Source organism: Mycteria americana, chromosome 6 (assembly GCF_035582795.1).
Source record: "Mycteria americana isolate JAX WOST 10 ecotype Jacksonville Zoo and Gardens chromosome 6, USCA_MyAme_1.0, whole genome shotgun sequence".
NCBI classification, from domain to species: Eukaryota; Metazoa; Chordata; class Aves; order Ciconiiformes; family Ciconiidae; genus Mycteria; species Mycteria americana.
Genome location: NC_134370.1, coordinates 64,480,440 through 64,495,583, shown reverse-complemented (window position 1 = coordinate 64,495,583; position 15,144 = coordinate 64,480,440). Strand labels below are relative to the sequence as shown.

The 15,144-nt window shown below is 40.6% G+C and overlaps 1 protein-coding gene across 5 annotated transcripts in view; it reads right to left on the bottom strand.

Moving 5' to 3' along the window:
* Window positions 1–15,144, bottom strand: part of MCTP2 (multiple C2 and transmembrane domain containing 2) — a 127,388-nt gene that overhangs the window by 38,026 nt on the left and 74,218 nt on the right. For all 5 annotated transcript variants that reach the window (XM_075506271.1, XM_075506272.1, XM_075506270.1 and 2 more), the window contains 3 exons: window positions 12,181–12,282; window positions 11,441–11,515; window positions 10,505–10,624 (listed from right to left, as the gene is read on the bottom strand). In XM_075506271.1, the coding sequence (XP_075362386.1) occupies window positions 10,505–10,624; window positions 11,441–11,515; window positions 12,181–12,282 (297 nt within the window). The remainder of the gene's footprint in view (window positions 1–10,504; window positions 10,625–11,440; window positions 11,516–12,180; window positions 12,283–15,144) is intronic.

Below are 15,144 nucleotides of genomic sequence, written 5' to 3'. Positions count from 1 at the left end.
TAGTACAGATTTTTTAAAAATCAGTTTTCTGGGATTTTGTAGTTATCCCAGTGCTCCAGCTTTATTTTCCAATGAATGCTGAGAAAAATGGAAGGGACATATTCTGATTTAGGGTATTTTTAATTTTATTCCTATCCTTAAACAACCTGAGAACTTCCTCGTTGCTTAAGACTAACCTCTAAGTCAAAGCACATCTTAGTTGCTAGTGAAGAAAAGTAAAACTAAAAGAGAACAGGCTTTTACAAAAATATATTTGCTTTGTAGCTTCTATACTAACCCCTTTTTATTTCAGATCTTGTAAAGGATCCAACTCTTTCTTATTTAAAAAGAAAAAAAAAAAAGCCCCACAAGCAGGAGAATGCTTTAAGAGAAACCCCTCAAGGTGCATCTGTCTCCATCATAAAACCAAAATGTTGCATTACCTTCAAATAGGAAATTTCTTCCAGTTGTCAAGATTTCTGCAACTAGTGTTATATTAGCGCTGAGAGAACGGGTGAATTAAATTAAAAATAAAATAGTTCAAGCAAGAGAAAGAAAACCTGCCAGAAAAATCTGACAAAAGCCTGAGTGACAGAGCTGGCTCATTCATGAGGGTCCATCGCCACCTACAGGATTTTCCTCCTCTTAGGAAACCTGCTACTCCTATTCGCACAGGATTTGCCCCAAAATGAGGGTGGAGATTTTTAACTGCTGTTAAATAACATAGGTTTGCTGAAGTTAGTGGAGTTACAGTGATTTAAACCACCTACAGACATGTCTCTACTTATTCCCTCATTTTAGAAGTGTAAAAATGAGTATATGTTTCAATATATGTTTCAAGGGAATGCACTGTTGTAAGCTTACATCTGTGTTAAAAATAAAGGATTTGCCTTTTTAAAAATTAAAAAAAAAAAAAAAAAAAAAAAAGAAGAAGAAGAAAAACCCCACAAAATACTGATAGGGTTGCTCCACCAATGATAAGGGAGATAATAGTCAACATCTACGATCTTTCTGTAAAACTAAGCGTTTTAAAGTACTTTCTAAGAGGTGCCAGGTCAAAGTAATGTGAATAATGAGACAAAACCGAGCAGATCCTGACTGAAAGAAAATCAATACACCTGGGGTTCTGGGGGAAAAAAAGCACATACTAAGAAAGTAAAGGAATTTTTACTGTTAATGACAATTTCACTTCCTAATACATACCTTTTTCATAATAGATACCATGGGTTTCCTACCTTTTTTTTTTTTAGTCTGGGCTGAGCTGTATACCTTTTTCCATACAGCTTGCATTGTGCAAACGCATGCCAGACTTTGGGAATTTTACACGTAAGCTTCTCAAATTCTGGTATTTCCAATAGTGGTGGGTAAGTAGCTTCTCTCTCACACTCCTGTTTAATGAGTCTCACACAGAGGCAGCATTCGTTAAACTTAGAGTACTAATTTCATCTTTCTTTATGCAATTTCTAATCTATGAATAAAGTGAACTTTCAGGAAAGGCAATGGACAAATTGGAAAAATAAAAATTGACTGGATCCTGATACGGAATATCATCTCTTTAGGACCAGGTAAACTAGCAAATGGTTACAAATAAATTCCTCCTGTCTTTCAACCTACCAGTCAATTGATAAGAATTACAAATTACTGCTTTCTCACAAATTCAGAAGATGCTCAAGACATTTAATCTGAAGTTCCTCTAAAGAATCTAAAACTGCAAAAAGAAATACACCACAAGAGAAAAGCCAGCTTTCAGGGAGCGTGCACTTCAGTCTTTCCCACCTTTTTTGTAGCAAATTCCTAACATCAGGATGTAGATTTGTAAGGTAACAGTAAGAATCATGAGCTGAATTCACCTTCGGCATATGCAAGTTTTGCAATTCCATCGAGAGCAAAGGAACCAGTGCTGCCTTCATGGATGTTGAATTTGTTTTTTTATAAAACAGTTAAATAATAGTCAAAGACAAAAAACCCCACAATTAAATTCTAATCTGTGATTAGTCTCACAGCTAGGAGAACACATCATATCCGCTAAAGTGTGGTTAGAAACAGGAGTTCAGCAATGTTAAATACACAAATAAAACCAGCAACAGGAAAGGGTATGATTTTTACCCTGCCGGACAAAGCAAAATAAATAGAAGATATGCAAAAATAAACAGAAAATGTACAAAACGGCATAAGATCAACAATAAACTCTTACAAAACTTCAGAACTTCAAAAGACACAAGACGTTATACATTAGGAAAAAGAAAAAAAAAAAAAAGGCCTTCGTAAATCAAAAGGCTAAAGTACAAAACAATATAGCAAACTCCAGCCAGACCACAAAGAGAGTTCGCTCTTCATAAACATCAGATCAGGCAGCTAAAATTATTACCAAAGCTCTCTTGTAACTGTCACCTGTGGTGGGTATAATTACAGGCTACTGCTGCAAGCACGCCCACGTCATATGGCAATAAAAGGACCTACAGCTTGCCAAGACCAGGCAGACAATGGAGAACATACACCACCTGACGAGAGCCCAAAAAGATCAGCCAGGGAGACTAATAAAAATGACAGCTTCGAAACAAATGACAAAGCTTCAACCGCAAAAAAAAAAAAAAAAAAAAAAAAAGGCAATATCAAATTAGCTGGAAATGCAAGCGCCGAGCAGAGTTCTCCAACAGGTCACAACTCGAGCAGAAAGCCGGTCAGAACTGTTTGCAGATGCATTTAGTTCAGGTTTTAGCTCTAAAGAGCCCTTCTTCATTAGTGGGTTTGGTTTGGCTTTTTTTTATTAGAGAAATTGTTTGCACATTTGGGCTTGGCTTTGTGGGCTGTCATTAGATAGCCGAAGAGATGACAACTACGTATTTCTAATCCAGTTCTGGAGACAGACAGATAGCTAGATAGATACATAGATCTTAACGCAGGCACCTTCTAGGGATACATTTATATACTGTAACAAAGCTGAATTTCTTTCTCATTGCCTTAATTCTTTACTGGATGTCTGCAGACGCATTCCTGCTGACCAGCTGTACAGAGGCTTATGCTCCAGCAGATCTGGACTTTTACCTGAATACTTTGACTATAAAGTTTAACACACACAACCAAGGTATTAAAAGACGCTATCATCAAGTAAAAACAACGTCATGCAATTAAAGAGGGAGAGGCAGGGATTTGGGTCTCTCTCATTACCACGTGCGAGGGAATCGTTCCTCTGTGATGGCACGTAAGCTTTGAGTACACGACACAGAAAGCACTACTATTGCTCAAAAATATGAGCACAGCACAGACTTAAGAGGAAGCTCCCCAACCCCAAAAGCAAGAGACTCTCTCAAGGTAAGTGCCTCGTTAAGCAGGCCCATAGGAAATAAATATTACTCCTCGGATGCAAAATATGGGTTTGTTTTTATTTTTATTTTGGAACATTTCACTGGTAAAAAGCAAATCCCCAAAACCTCTGAGCTGGAAACATAAGACCATCTATCCTTTTTCAAGTTAGAAAGGATATTTGTACTGGTCTCTGCTCAGCTCCACCTCACCCCGACTCCAAAGCTTCAAACTTTGCTTTTTAAATCTTGTTTATCGTGTTGTCAAGCTCCTAAGTGGTTATTTCCCTATTAACTTTGTCCTTGTTTGTTCTTGCATTTTTGAAAGAGCTGGAAATAACATGTGTTTACTTTGCTGTGTGTCTCTCGGCATCATCAATATCACTGTTGCTATTCCAGGAATTTCAACTGCTGCAGCAAAGCAAAGCCTGGCATCTCAAACTTAAATTGTATTCCCCTCAACCACAGAAGAATAATACTGGAAATGTAGAAATTGCTGGGAGAAGGGTAAAACCATCTCCTTTAATTGTCTAGAGAAGCCTGTTTCTCATCTCAGCAGTTACTTGCCTGTGTCAGGTAACGTGCTCCTAACGGCTTTGCATGCACAAATGGTGAATTTTCACAGGCGCTGCCATGAGCAGCATGGAGGAAGCGGGATGTAAACGTTTCCTCCGTCATTAGGAAAATGCTTTTACTGGGATATAATAGCTCAAAATAAAAACATACCTCTGATCCAGCCTTTCACCGGGGTTCAAGGCAATAATTTTAAAAGATGTGCCTTTGCCAGGGATTTACAGAGGGAAAGAAGGGAGGAAATACTAGGGGCTCTGAAGAATTACTTACTAGGTCACATTCCTGCAACCTAGCCTTTCACTGCTCCTCCAGCACTAGCTCTAGCCTTAAATATGAACAAATTTTTGTACCAGAGTGTTATTTTACAGCTCCTCTACTTAAAAAGGAACTGCATTCGTCCCTTTGCCGACTGCTTCTTTAAAACTGTAGCAAAACAAGGCTGCAAATGGGCTGAGAAAAGCCCTTAGCAAAAGCTCTACAGTAAAGTGGAAGACCATCTCTTTTGCATTAATACTTTTTCCCTTTTTTTTTAAGCTTTTTCTTTTTCCAAGTTCCCTATTCAGTGTTTGAAGAATACTCATTCTTCTCTCTTTAGGATTACATCTATTCATTTTATTTAGCTTTTTAATGTGGAGACATTTTAATCTACCATTACTTTAACACTGTTCTCGAATAGTTTGGGAACAATGATTTATATTTCGTCTTCAGCTATGAGGATGGAAAAAAAAAAAGGGAGAAAAAATACTATACCCTTCTCATCAGTTACACATGTAGTCATGGCGGGGTGGTTTGTGCTTTGTATCATGGAACTGCTTGTTCAAAATTAGCGGACAATTCATGGAGAAAATAAGAAAGATTTTAGGGAAGCTCATTTGAGAGCACGTCTTTTTTCCCTACTCTATAGAAAAGTGAATTATTACCACCTACTGGTAAATCATGAGTAAAGTCTCAGTGAAAATTATCCTCTGTCCTCTGCTTGGTTGGCCAGAGGTCCGAGAGATGCTTGGTGACTCGGTCTCTATCCTAAATTGTTTGGATTTCATAGCTGTTACTGGTCTCCCTTGTCCATAGATTCCTCATGTTTCCTGTTAAACTTTTGTCCCAGGAATTTCCCTTTATTGATCTATAACTCCCCTCTCACCAAGGGGGAAAAAAAAAAAAAAAAAAAATCACTGTGTTGCAAAACAATGCACAAGTTAAATTGGATGTTTTACCCATATATTGTTGTCATGTCCAGGGTTGAATTATGCTTAGAACAAACAGAACTGGAACATTTTGTGTTTTGCTTGGGAAAGTCTAATCATAACATGCAGGAGACACTGGTCCACATGCGGAGTGACAGATTTACCCCAAGTAAACTCCAGAAGGCTTAGATTTTGAGTTAACAAACATCTTTCCTCAGGGAAAAGAACATTTCCCTTTTACTGATACGCAATTAGCAATTTTAGAGGACACTCAACAAGCTAATGGCCTTTTGCCTGTAGGTCATCAGTATAAATATAGCCCAGCTCAACAGGGATTAAAAATTGTTCATGTCTAATAAGATGGTTGGTGTCTCCTCTATGAGATGACTTTCACTGGGCTCAGATCCAGCTCCCATATCGCAAGCTTAAGTGGCAGCGTGTTAAATGGCACACTCGGCAGAGATGCCCAGAAGTTCATGGGCTGCAGAGTCTCACCTATCTCTCTGCTGCTACCCCAGATTAGGACTGAAGCAAACTGGCACAGTAATGCACACACGTGCAGCCTTACCCAGCTTGTCCTGTGACCCCCGAGGCTTCCAGTTCCCACAGCCCAAGAGGCCAGTGCCAAAAAGCAGGGCATCCTCCAGCTCTCTCTGGATTTAAAAAGCTTTGGAGACCTTAATGGAGAAGGGTGCCAAAATCTCACCTCTGCAGCAAGGAGCTCAAAAGCTTAAGTTCGGGTTTCTGCTGCATCCACAACCCCCACCAGCTCTGCTGGGCACCCAGAAATCCCTGGGCTTCCCTACTCTTGCATCAGCTGGCTTTTTGGGATGCCCAAACTGCTCCAAAATGATCCCATGCCTGTCATTTTCCCAGCTGCCCACCATTAAATAACTGCAGTCAGCTTGACCAGAAACTCCACATTTCCGACACATTACCTTGCATCACCACATATTCCTTCCTTTCCTCCTGGTACTAACCCATCATAAAATAATTATCAGGCACACTGCAATGTCACTGCAAAATAAATAAATACTGCCTGTGCATGCCACATTCCTTGGCTGGCTGACCCAGCTAGGGCTGAGCCCGAAAAATAGCTCCCACCTGTACCCACCCTGGCAGCAGCCTTGATTAGCAAGAAGCCTAAACCTGATATAGTGGGACATGCTGCCAGTAAAAATGAAGTATGCTGGCATGGGTGAGCGTGCAGGGACCCTGAAGCAAATCAGCAGCGAGCACTGCCAGTCACACCGGAGGTGCTACAGTGGCTGGTTTCCCATCGTTTGCCTGATCCAGTCAATGTCTCTTGCAACTATCTTGCAAACTTTAAAACAAAATATATGATAGTAAAAATTCCAGTCAATATATCCTTTTAATTTGCACCAGATTATAGTTTTTTTAATGCAATTACTGTAATTTCATTAAATGACATAATTACCATTAATGCAGAGAAAACTGTCAATAGAAGGTGTAATTATGTTGTATAAAATCACAAGCACAATGTGCAATGATGCATAATTCCTCATGAAAATCATTCTGTGACTAAAATTAACTTTTAAAATATTTTAAAAATACATACTGTACAGCAAGAATAATTCAGTTATTATGGACTTAACTTCCAGGACCAGGGAAGAAGGGGGAACAGAGCAGGCAGGCAGTGTTTGCATGTGGAAGGAAGGACGAGGAATTTGGTTTAAAAGTGCATCAGAAAGGTAGGAACACAAGTTTTCATATGCACAAGTGGGAAAAACAAACAGCTTATAATCACACAGATATACAACATGACTTGTGAACAGACATTCCCCTAGGTACATTTCACCACGCAGCTCCAGCTTTTCGAACACGAGTAATGCAGCATGGAAGTGATGTCTCAATGGAGAAGGGTGTGACAAGAGGAAGGACTGATGAGGACCAGGCTAAAAACACAACATTCACCCTGGAAACTGGGAGCAAATTGTCCAGGGTGGGATATGGAGAGTGTCGGGCACACAAGCAGACCCATACAGGGATGTCCTAGACTACGTCTCTGGGTATCTTCAAAATAAAGACCTTTTTGAGAGGCACGTTTCAGTCAAAACGCAACATATCGGGTTGAATAGAGATAGCTGTATCAAAATTAAATAAACAGAGTAGAATGCCTGAAGAGCTTTTTGATGTTAAAATTCTACAAATCCCCCCAAATCCTGAACTGATGGAGGAGAACACACAGCCTAAGTCTTTTAAGACCTCTCCCGGTATATGAACACTATTAACTCTACAGGCAACATTTTCCACATGTGGGAATATTCCTGATATTCCCAGGCAGGCACAAACATGTGTGTCCATTTTTCACACCAGACCAGCGATGAAATGTACACTATAAAGAATCCAGAAAACCTACGTGTAACTCTCTTCTCTGACCTAGGATGTTTTTTCTAGAATTTGTATAACACAATTTGCACCAAACCCTTTGTGCAGAGGGCAAATATCACCAAAAGTGAAATTTTGCTTTTCACCTTACCTGCCTTTCAACCCTTTTTCCAAAGCTGCCAAATCTGAAAAATTTCTGATTTTACTTGTGCCTGAGCAGGCCCAATCAGAGTCCTCGGTGCCTATACAATTAAGTCGGGTTAAAAGTAATCGGATTAAAATCGCAGAATGCTGATGAAAAATATGATTTCATTTTTTATAGGGCATTAATTTATAGGCAAAAATTAATCTACTTACATATTCTTGGATTGTCTCTTCTCACCATTAAAAACTAATAAAGAAATTTAGCTTGGGATGATGTATCTTATAAATGAGAAAACACGGTGATAGCATTTTTCTCATTCAATTGTGTCCTGCCTGTGCTGTCCTCTGTTTCCTCCCTCTTTATCTGTCCCTCTTTTTCTCTTGTGCACCCAGAAGTAGCAGCTAATGTCCTTGTCACACACGCGAGCTGTCAGCACTAATGGGGAGGGAGGTGCACGGTAATGAAGACTAAAACAGGAAGGTGTAAGATACCGCGTCCTCGCCTATTGCCATGCTCTGATGATCTCACAAGTATTTCCTTCTGTCTGGCAGTGGTTTTTGTCTGATTGCTTAAGAAAACAAGGTTCACATGATTATACTGTCTGCCTGTCTTCCTCCTCCTCCCTCCCTTCATTCCTCCTTGCAGGAAGGGGCATGGGCTACCTGTAGAGGGAAAGAAGGGCAATACAACAGGGGAGGGGGGTCCTAAGGACCACCCAATCTCTGGGATTATCACAGTGAAGATATACGGAATATGTAGAATATGGTCACAATGGCTATTGCCAGTGGCCCAAGGGACAACGTCTGTAAGGGAAAAAAAAAAAGCATTTTATGTTTTGAGGGCCTAGCTGACACTAAAGCTACCAGCCATGGTTTCACGAGCCCAGCTGAGAAATGGGTGAGAAGCTTTGTGCATCTTCCTCGCCTCTGGCATTCAGTGTCAGCCACAAGCGGGTCGTCAATAAGGACGAATTTGGTACAGGCTAAGTTGATACAGGTGCTGAAGGTATATAGATGTTGCTTGCTGGGGAATGATGATTTTAAAAATACGATATTTGGTACATCTTTTATTTAACCTGTTAAGAGTGGATTTGACACACAGATTGGGGCAGGGAGGGATGCTGCACCTACCACGCTGTGTGCATATTTTCAATACTATGAACACACACGCTGGAAATAGTGAGAGATACATAATTAGCACTTCATTTTAAGTGCCAGAGCTGAATTATTTCCACGTGGAAAAAATCAGACAGACTTAAATTTTGGTTTGTAGAAGAAACCTGCGGTAATAATTCTTAGAGTTAGGTATTTTTATTCCTTTCCCATTACCCACTTTCTTTCAGGAAACCAGGAGTATTATGGTATCCAGTAAAAATGTTAATGGTCTGTAACTTGTAACCTGCTCATCCTCCTTTTCACTAGGAATCAATTCCTTTTTCTGTAGATCCGCTTTCCCACCTTCTCATTCTTCTGCCTCTCTACCACTTCCAAACTTTTCCTAAGTCTAGAAAACTGAACTTCACAGCTCTAACTTCACAAGTATTTTGGTGCAAAATCTCTTAAGAGCAAAACTCTAAAATATGTGCTTAGATTCTTGCTGTACAGCGATGGTAGGGCATCGGCACTGGGATTTTACGTATGTCCCTCCCTTTCCAGCCCCAGTCTGCACGACCATCTGATTCCCTTGTGCACGACCACAGAGCTCCCTTGCGCAGCCAAAACTGCTTCAGCAAGATACCGGCTGCTCTGCTCTCCACCAGCTCTTGAACCATTAACTTTAAATATGATCTAAATAAGCTTCGAGCAACAGGAAGAAAAACAAAATACAGAGAAAAGACCCTCTCATCCTACCTACTCTTATGTGCCAGTCATCCCTCTAACCTGCAGGGTGAAAGACAGCTCCTCTGTCTGCTCTGAGCTTCTCGCAATCAGGGATGGTCCACTTTTACTCATCTGTAGCAAACACACTGTGAAGTGTTTTCCTCAAAAGAACCTTTAAGAGACTTATAATTCACAGACAGTAAAAGGGGGAGAAATCTTGGAGATGTGGCTGTTATTCTGCTTAATAAACACTCAACTCAAAAACTTTCTTTCTGCATGCTGGGCCACCACAAAACGATTTTGCAACCTTTAATGGCATGCCAAACATTTCAAGCATGAAGAAAATGTCACACCGCAGAATAAAAAGCAGGCAAAACCTTTTTGTGCTTGAATGGATTATGAGAAAACTGCAAATGGGGTGTTTACTACCAAGAGGAAAAAGGAGAGGGCTGAAAAGTGGACAGGCAGGTAGAGAACTTGGCTTTTTGTTCGCAGAGTGCAGCAGGACTCACTGACCAGCCTTTTTCTTTTCTCTCTTTTTTTTTTTTTTTAAAGCAACATATTATTACCGTCAAGAGAATAGATTTGCAACAGGCGATGTCAGCAGAGCTGCTTACGGGCCACAGGGACACGAGCGTAGCAGGCATTGATAACCTGCAGCGAAGTGTCTCCACATTGCAATGGAAGATGGAAGGGACAAGGCCCATCAGCTCACTGCATCACCCAAATCGAAGGCAACTCCCTGCATCACCCTCTTGACCACCACCTCCCTCCTTTCCTACCACCCAGTTGCCATGTTTCAAAAAACCAAACCAAACCAAACCAACACAAAACAACAAATCCAGAGTCATCACGCGGTCCCGGCCTTTACAGGGTGGCATCACCCACCATGGACATGGGCACCCTCAGTGCTCAGCGCAGGTTGGTGAACACCTCTGCACCAAGCAAAGAAAGGCTATTCCTGAAGGTCTAATTTCCGTGCCCAACAGGCCCAACGTGGCCAAAGCTGCGTTGAAACCTGCAGCCCTGCAGCTACAAAACACCAATAACAGCAAACGACAAAGGGCTTTACACCAGTGGAGAGAAACGAATGGTAACACTTGAGATCTTATATCACTTAGCCTCATGCAATAAAAGAAGAAATCCACTTACCACAAATGCTATCACGCTCTTTACCGTGGACTCCCAGAGAAAGCAGCTCCGAAGGAATTGTATTGTATTCCATATTGCCATGGTGATTTTTTTCACGCGATCAACATTTCTTGATAAGATCTGATAAATATTGAGTGGGAGGAGGGGAGGAGAAGAGGAGTTTAATCAAACACTAATATCCTACTATTGCTTCAGAAACAGGGATAATATAAGCTACAAATGCATGTCAGGGCACATATTACAAATAAAGCCTCTATTTCAGAGACACACTCCAGCTCCTCTCTGCTTTCTGATTACACCCAAACCTTCTAGATTTTCCGCATCCCTTAGGAAAAAAGAAAAAGGAAAAAAAAAAAGCAGCACATCTTGATGCCAAAACTAAATAAAACAGTAACACAAACCTACCTTCATTCCCCCTTCAATTCGCAAAATATAGCAATGTCTCAGGAAAAGGGCCAGAGAGAATGTAATCAAAACACTGAACGTCCTCTCTACACATTTTGGATTAGTCCGTAGAAATAAATAGGGAATTTTAACCTTATTATAGGGCACCTTTGTTTAAAAAAAAAGAAAAAGATAATGGCCATTGTTCTAAAATCCTACGGACTTTTTAAATAACTCATTTAGACCTGGTTTCTTCCTTCCCAAAGAAGGGAATAAGGCTCTCGTTGAGCTTTAGGTGCTGCGAACTGTGCAAACATCCACAGCTATCATTTTCCCCACTCTGAAGCACAAAGCAGAACTACTGATGCAAACTAGATCAGAAAGCAATTTCATGTTAACACAAACAAACCTTTTAATATATACAGAAAAACACAGAATTTACATGCGTTCGGCATTTTATGCATAAATAGGTTTTGTTCTTACAACCGTGCTACAGCAACTCAAATCTTTCCCAAACAAACGCGAGCACTTAAACCCAGAGACTAGCTTCACCTTTTTAGAAAATTTGCGGTTCTCCTCAGTGAAGCGCTTTTCTCGGGGCTTGAATGTTCTAATACTTGCTTTTACCTAACAACAACAACAACAACAACAAATTAAAAAAAGATGTCATGTAGTTTTAAGTGCATTATTTCAGCTTTGTATGACCAGTATTGATTGGAAATTTCGGGATCTGTCGCTCTTCTCAGCCTCTATGTGACTTAGGAGGAGCTGCTAGGAAAAACGTGGATGAGTTAAATTGGGCAAGGCTGCCCAATTCTTCAGCGAGAGCAGAACTGCAGCGGAGCCCACGATGGCCTTAATAAATAGGATTTAACTCGGTAAAAGGCTGTAGGGCATAAACAATTGAGACTGACTCAGCCACCTAAAAACTAAGTGCACCGTGTCCACGCCTCATTAATTTTCCTGTCAACACCCTGGGAAGAGAACATCGTGGGTCAGCCCTTTTTCCGCTGTTGCAAACGAAGCCGTGGCGTACAGTAACCGGCACCTCCTTCCTAAGGCGCTTGTGGTCACCGTCAGTCCAAAAATGCCCCTGCACTGTCCCATCCACCTGGAGGTCCCAATAGTTCTTGACCCGAGGCGTGAAACACCCCTCCACCACCAGATGCAATCAGGTCAGGACTTCTCCTGTTTGGCTCCTGGTTTTTAAAGCATCATCCCCCACCCTCGTCCTTGCAGATTCACACATTTCTTACACCAGCGATAAGCAAAGAGAAAATATTTCAACTTACAGGATTAAATAGGACGTCCAGCTCCAAGTAAATTACTCCTTTTGAAGCACGTTCCAAGTCTTTATTCTTCAGCGTGTAACAACTTTGTTTACCGTTTCTAATCTATAGTTTGGGGGGGAGAAAAAGCATCAATATTTCCCCAGCTGTAATTCACAATATAATTTAAAGACACTACAAACAAATAGATAAATAAATCGCCAGCACAAAAAAAACCCTCCCCAAACCCTGATAATATACTTGGAGCCTGAAATACAAAATGACCGTTGGATTAGAGACCTATAAAATTGCAGATTAAATCTCTTATGGTCCAACTTTAATTTACAGACCTTGTACTTTATAGTAGAGCGGCACACGCAATAACCAGTCTGAAAATTCTGCCCTGGAAGCCAGTGAGTTGATGGGAAGTAATCAGCCTCCGTTATTACAGGTTTAAAATGGGATTTTTCTTCCAAAGTTCAGCAAAAGAGCCAGAAACAACAACTTACCTACTTATTGCACACTCCAGTACACAAACCCACTTCTTAACGCTTAGTTTATTGCAAGGTTGTCAAATTATTACCCAGGAAACAAACACAATCCAAAGAAATTAATCAGCTTAAGTGGAGCGAATGCTAATGTAACAAATGTTCAAAATTAACTAATTCGTGTAAAAGATCTCTCCTCCCACCCCACCTCTGAGTTTCAATACCATTTCTATGCTCTAATCTGCCGGTTGGCCCTATCACATTAAACATCTATTAAAAAAAAAAAAATCCACACAACAAAAAAACCCTCCCTTACCATTTTGTAAACTATTTGGCTCAAATCAAAAGCATTCTCTCTTCAAAAAGTGATGGCAGAAATGTATTTATTATACACAGTAGGATATGTATTGATTAAACATTTGGCTTTTTAGGAAGCAGACCAGTTAATTCTAAACAGCAGTAACATAAAAAAACCTGCAGCTTACCAAAAAGCTACATTCAGGGACTGTAATGATCAAAGATTAAAGATAACGGAGGAAATTTGGGGGCATGAAATTGCAACCATATTTAAAACGGCTACTGCTGCTCTGGCATTTAGAAGAGGCACTCAGAGAATCCATGGTAGAAATGAGTAAGGGGGGGGGGAAGGCATAACAGAAACCAAGTGATTTCACAAGACAAGGGAAAGGTCACTTCCCTTCCCCATGTTGCTCCATCCTTTCTGTACCAAATAGTTCGTCAAAGGGTAGATGGGTTTTCTGGCTAACGGTTGAAAGGGAAGAGGGCTCTCATAAGGACCAACTCTGCATCCTCTGTAGCGTCCAACCAGGAACTCCAGCTTTTACTATGCTCTCATCCAAAGCTTTGCTTAACAGGATGCTGGGAGTTACGCAGACATATATGGAATTTATTTAATAAAAATAAATAATGGCAATAATAGGCACTGCACTAAACCGATCACAAAGCACCTCTGCTTTCACTGCAAGAGAGTACACGTAGGGTTGGAGCTGGCGGCAAAGGATGCTGCAGCTCCCAAGAAAGGGGCAGGCAAAAAACTATTTTGCAGACCAGCAGGCTCAGATAACCTGCAGCCCCAAAACAGAAGAGCTGCTGAAGCGGCTAGCCCCTCTTCTAGGGCCAAATGGACTGGCATCAGAAGGTCCTCAGGCCAACTGCCACATACAGTATTGTTGGCCCATCATAAAGGATTCTGCTATTTCAACACTTTGTTTTTCCCACCCTCAAGTAAGGTCAAAAAATAATTTTAAAGGCTACTGAATAAAAACAAAACAATATTTATTTGGAAATTAATAATTTTGTTCAGTTTCCCAAATTAACTGAAAAATGGATTTACTGCTGGTAGAGATACAGGGCCAGAAGGGCTTGGTTTGCAGTTGTTATCCCTTTGGTCCAAGGGGATGCCACCAGCAGCAGGTTTAGACTGAGCTTTGATTCATGGACTCTCCTGCAACAGGGTAGAAGGTATGTTGATGTTATTCCCGGTGTGTCTGCAGAGATGTAGGTGTCCAATACATATCGCAATATCGTAATTCTGGATTCTCCATAGTTATTAATTTCTGGGCTGAATTTCCATGTATTCCAGTTACACACATTTCTTCTAACATTTTTTCATCCTATTACCCTAGAAGCAACAACTAGTGGGAAGGTGTCTTTACATTCCTTGGGACATACTTCTTTCTTACACCTTTCAAGACCATAACCAACAAGGAAAAAAAATATCACATGCTGCTAAATTGATAGAAAAAGGAAAAGAAATGCTGTCACTACTGAGAAGGTCTGAGTCTGATATCGTGGTATTCTGCACTCAAAAAATGCTTCTGACGTTTGGGGAAAAGACTCTTCATTTTAAGTGCTGGAGAGGAACCAAACATTTGGGGTGTGTCTGCAGGTGTGTTCGCACAGTAAGTTTCAAATCAGCAACAAATAACTTCCACCTCTGTCTTTGGAAACAGGGGCTGGGTGTTGCTTGGGAAACTTTTTAAAATGGCGTCATCATTGTTGCTGCTGCTATTTTAATATCGAACAGCGCAAAAAGTAATGCAGTGCAAATACAGTTTTACAGTCAGCTTCATTTGGCATCTTTAATTCTAAGTGTTTGACTTGTCTGGTAAAAGATGTGCAACTGTAACTCAGCCTAAGACTAAACATTCATACAGGTATCCTCGCTTTTGACCTTCAGAGGGGAAAAAAAAGGCGCAAGAGAGAAGAACAACTGGCTACAAAATAGCATTTCTCCATTGCATTTTCATTCGGATAAAAAGAAAAAACCCTGCAACTAAGTCAAAGAAAAGTATCTCTCACAGTTTTGGCAACGTGCTAAACCAGTGCGGTTCAGCAAAAGGTGCAGAGTAATTCTAGCACCCATGACGGCATGGAGATTAGATCGGTGGCATGTCTCAACTGTGCCCAGAAGAAAACATCCAAAATAGCTTTTAATACTCTACATTTTCATTGCCTGCTGTTCTTGGGCCAGAGTTCA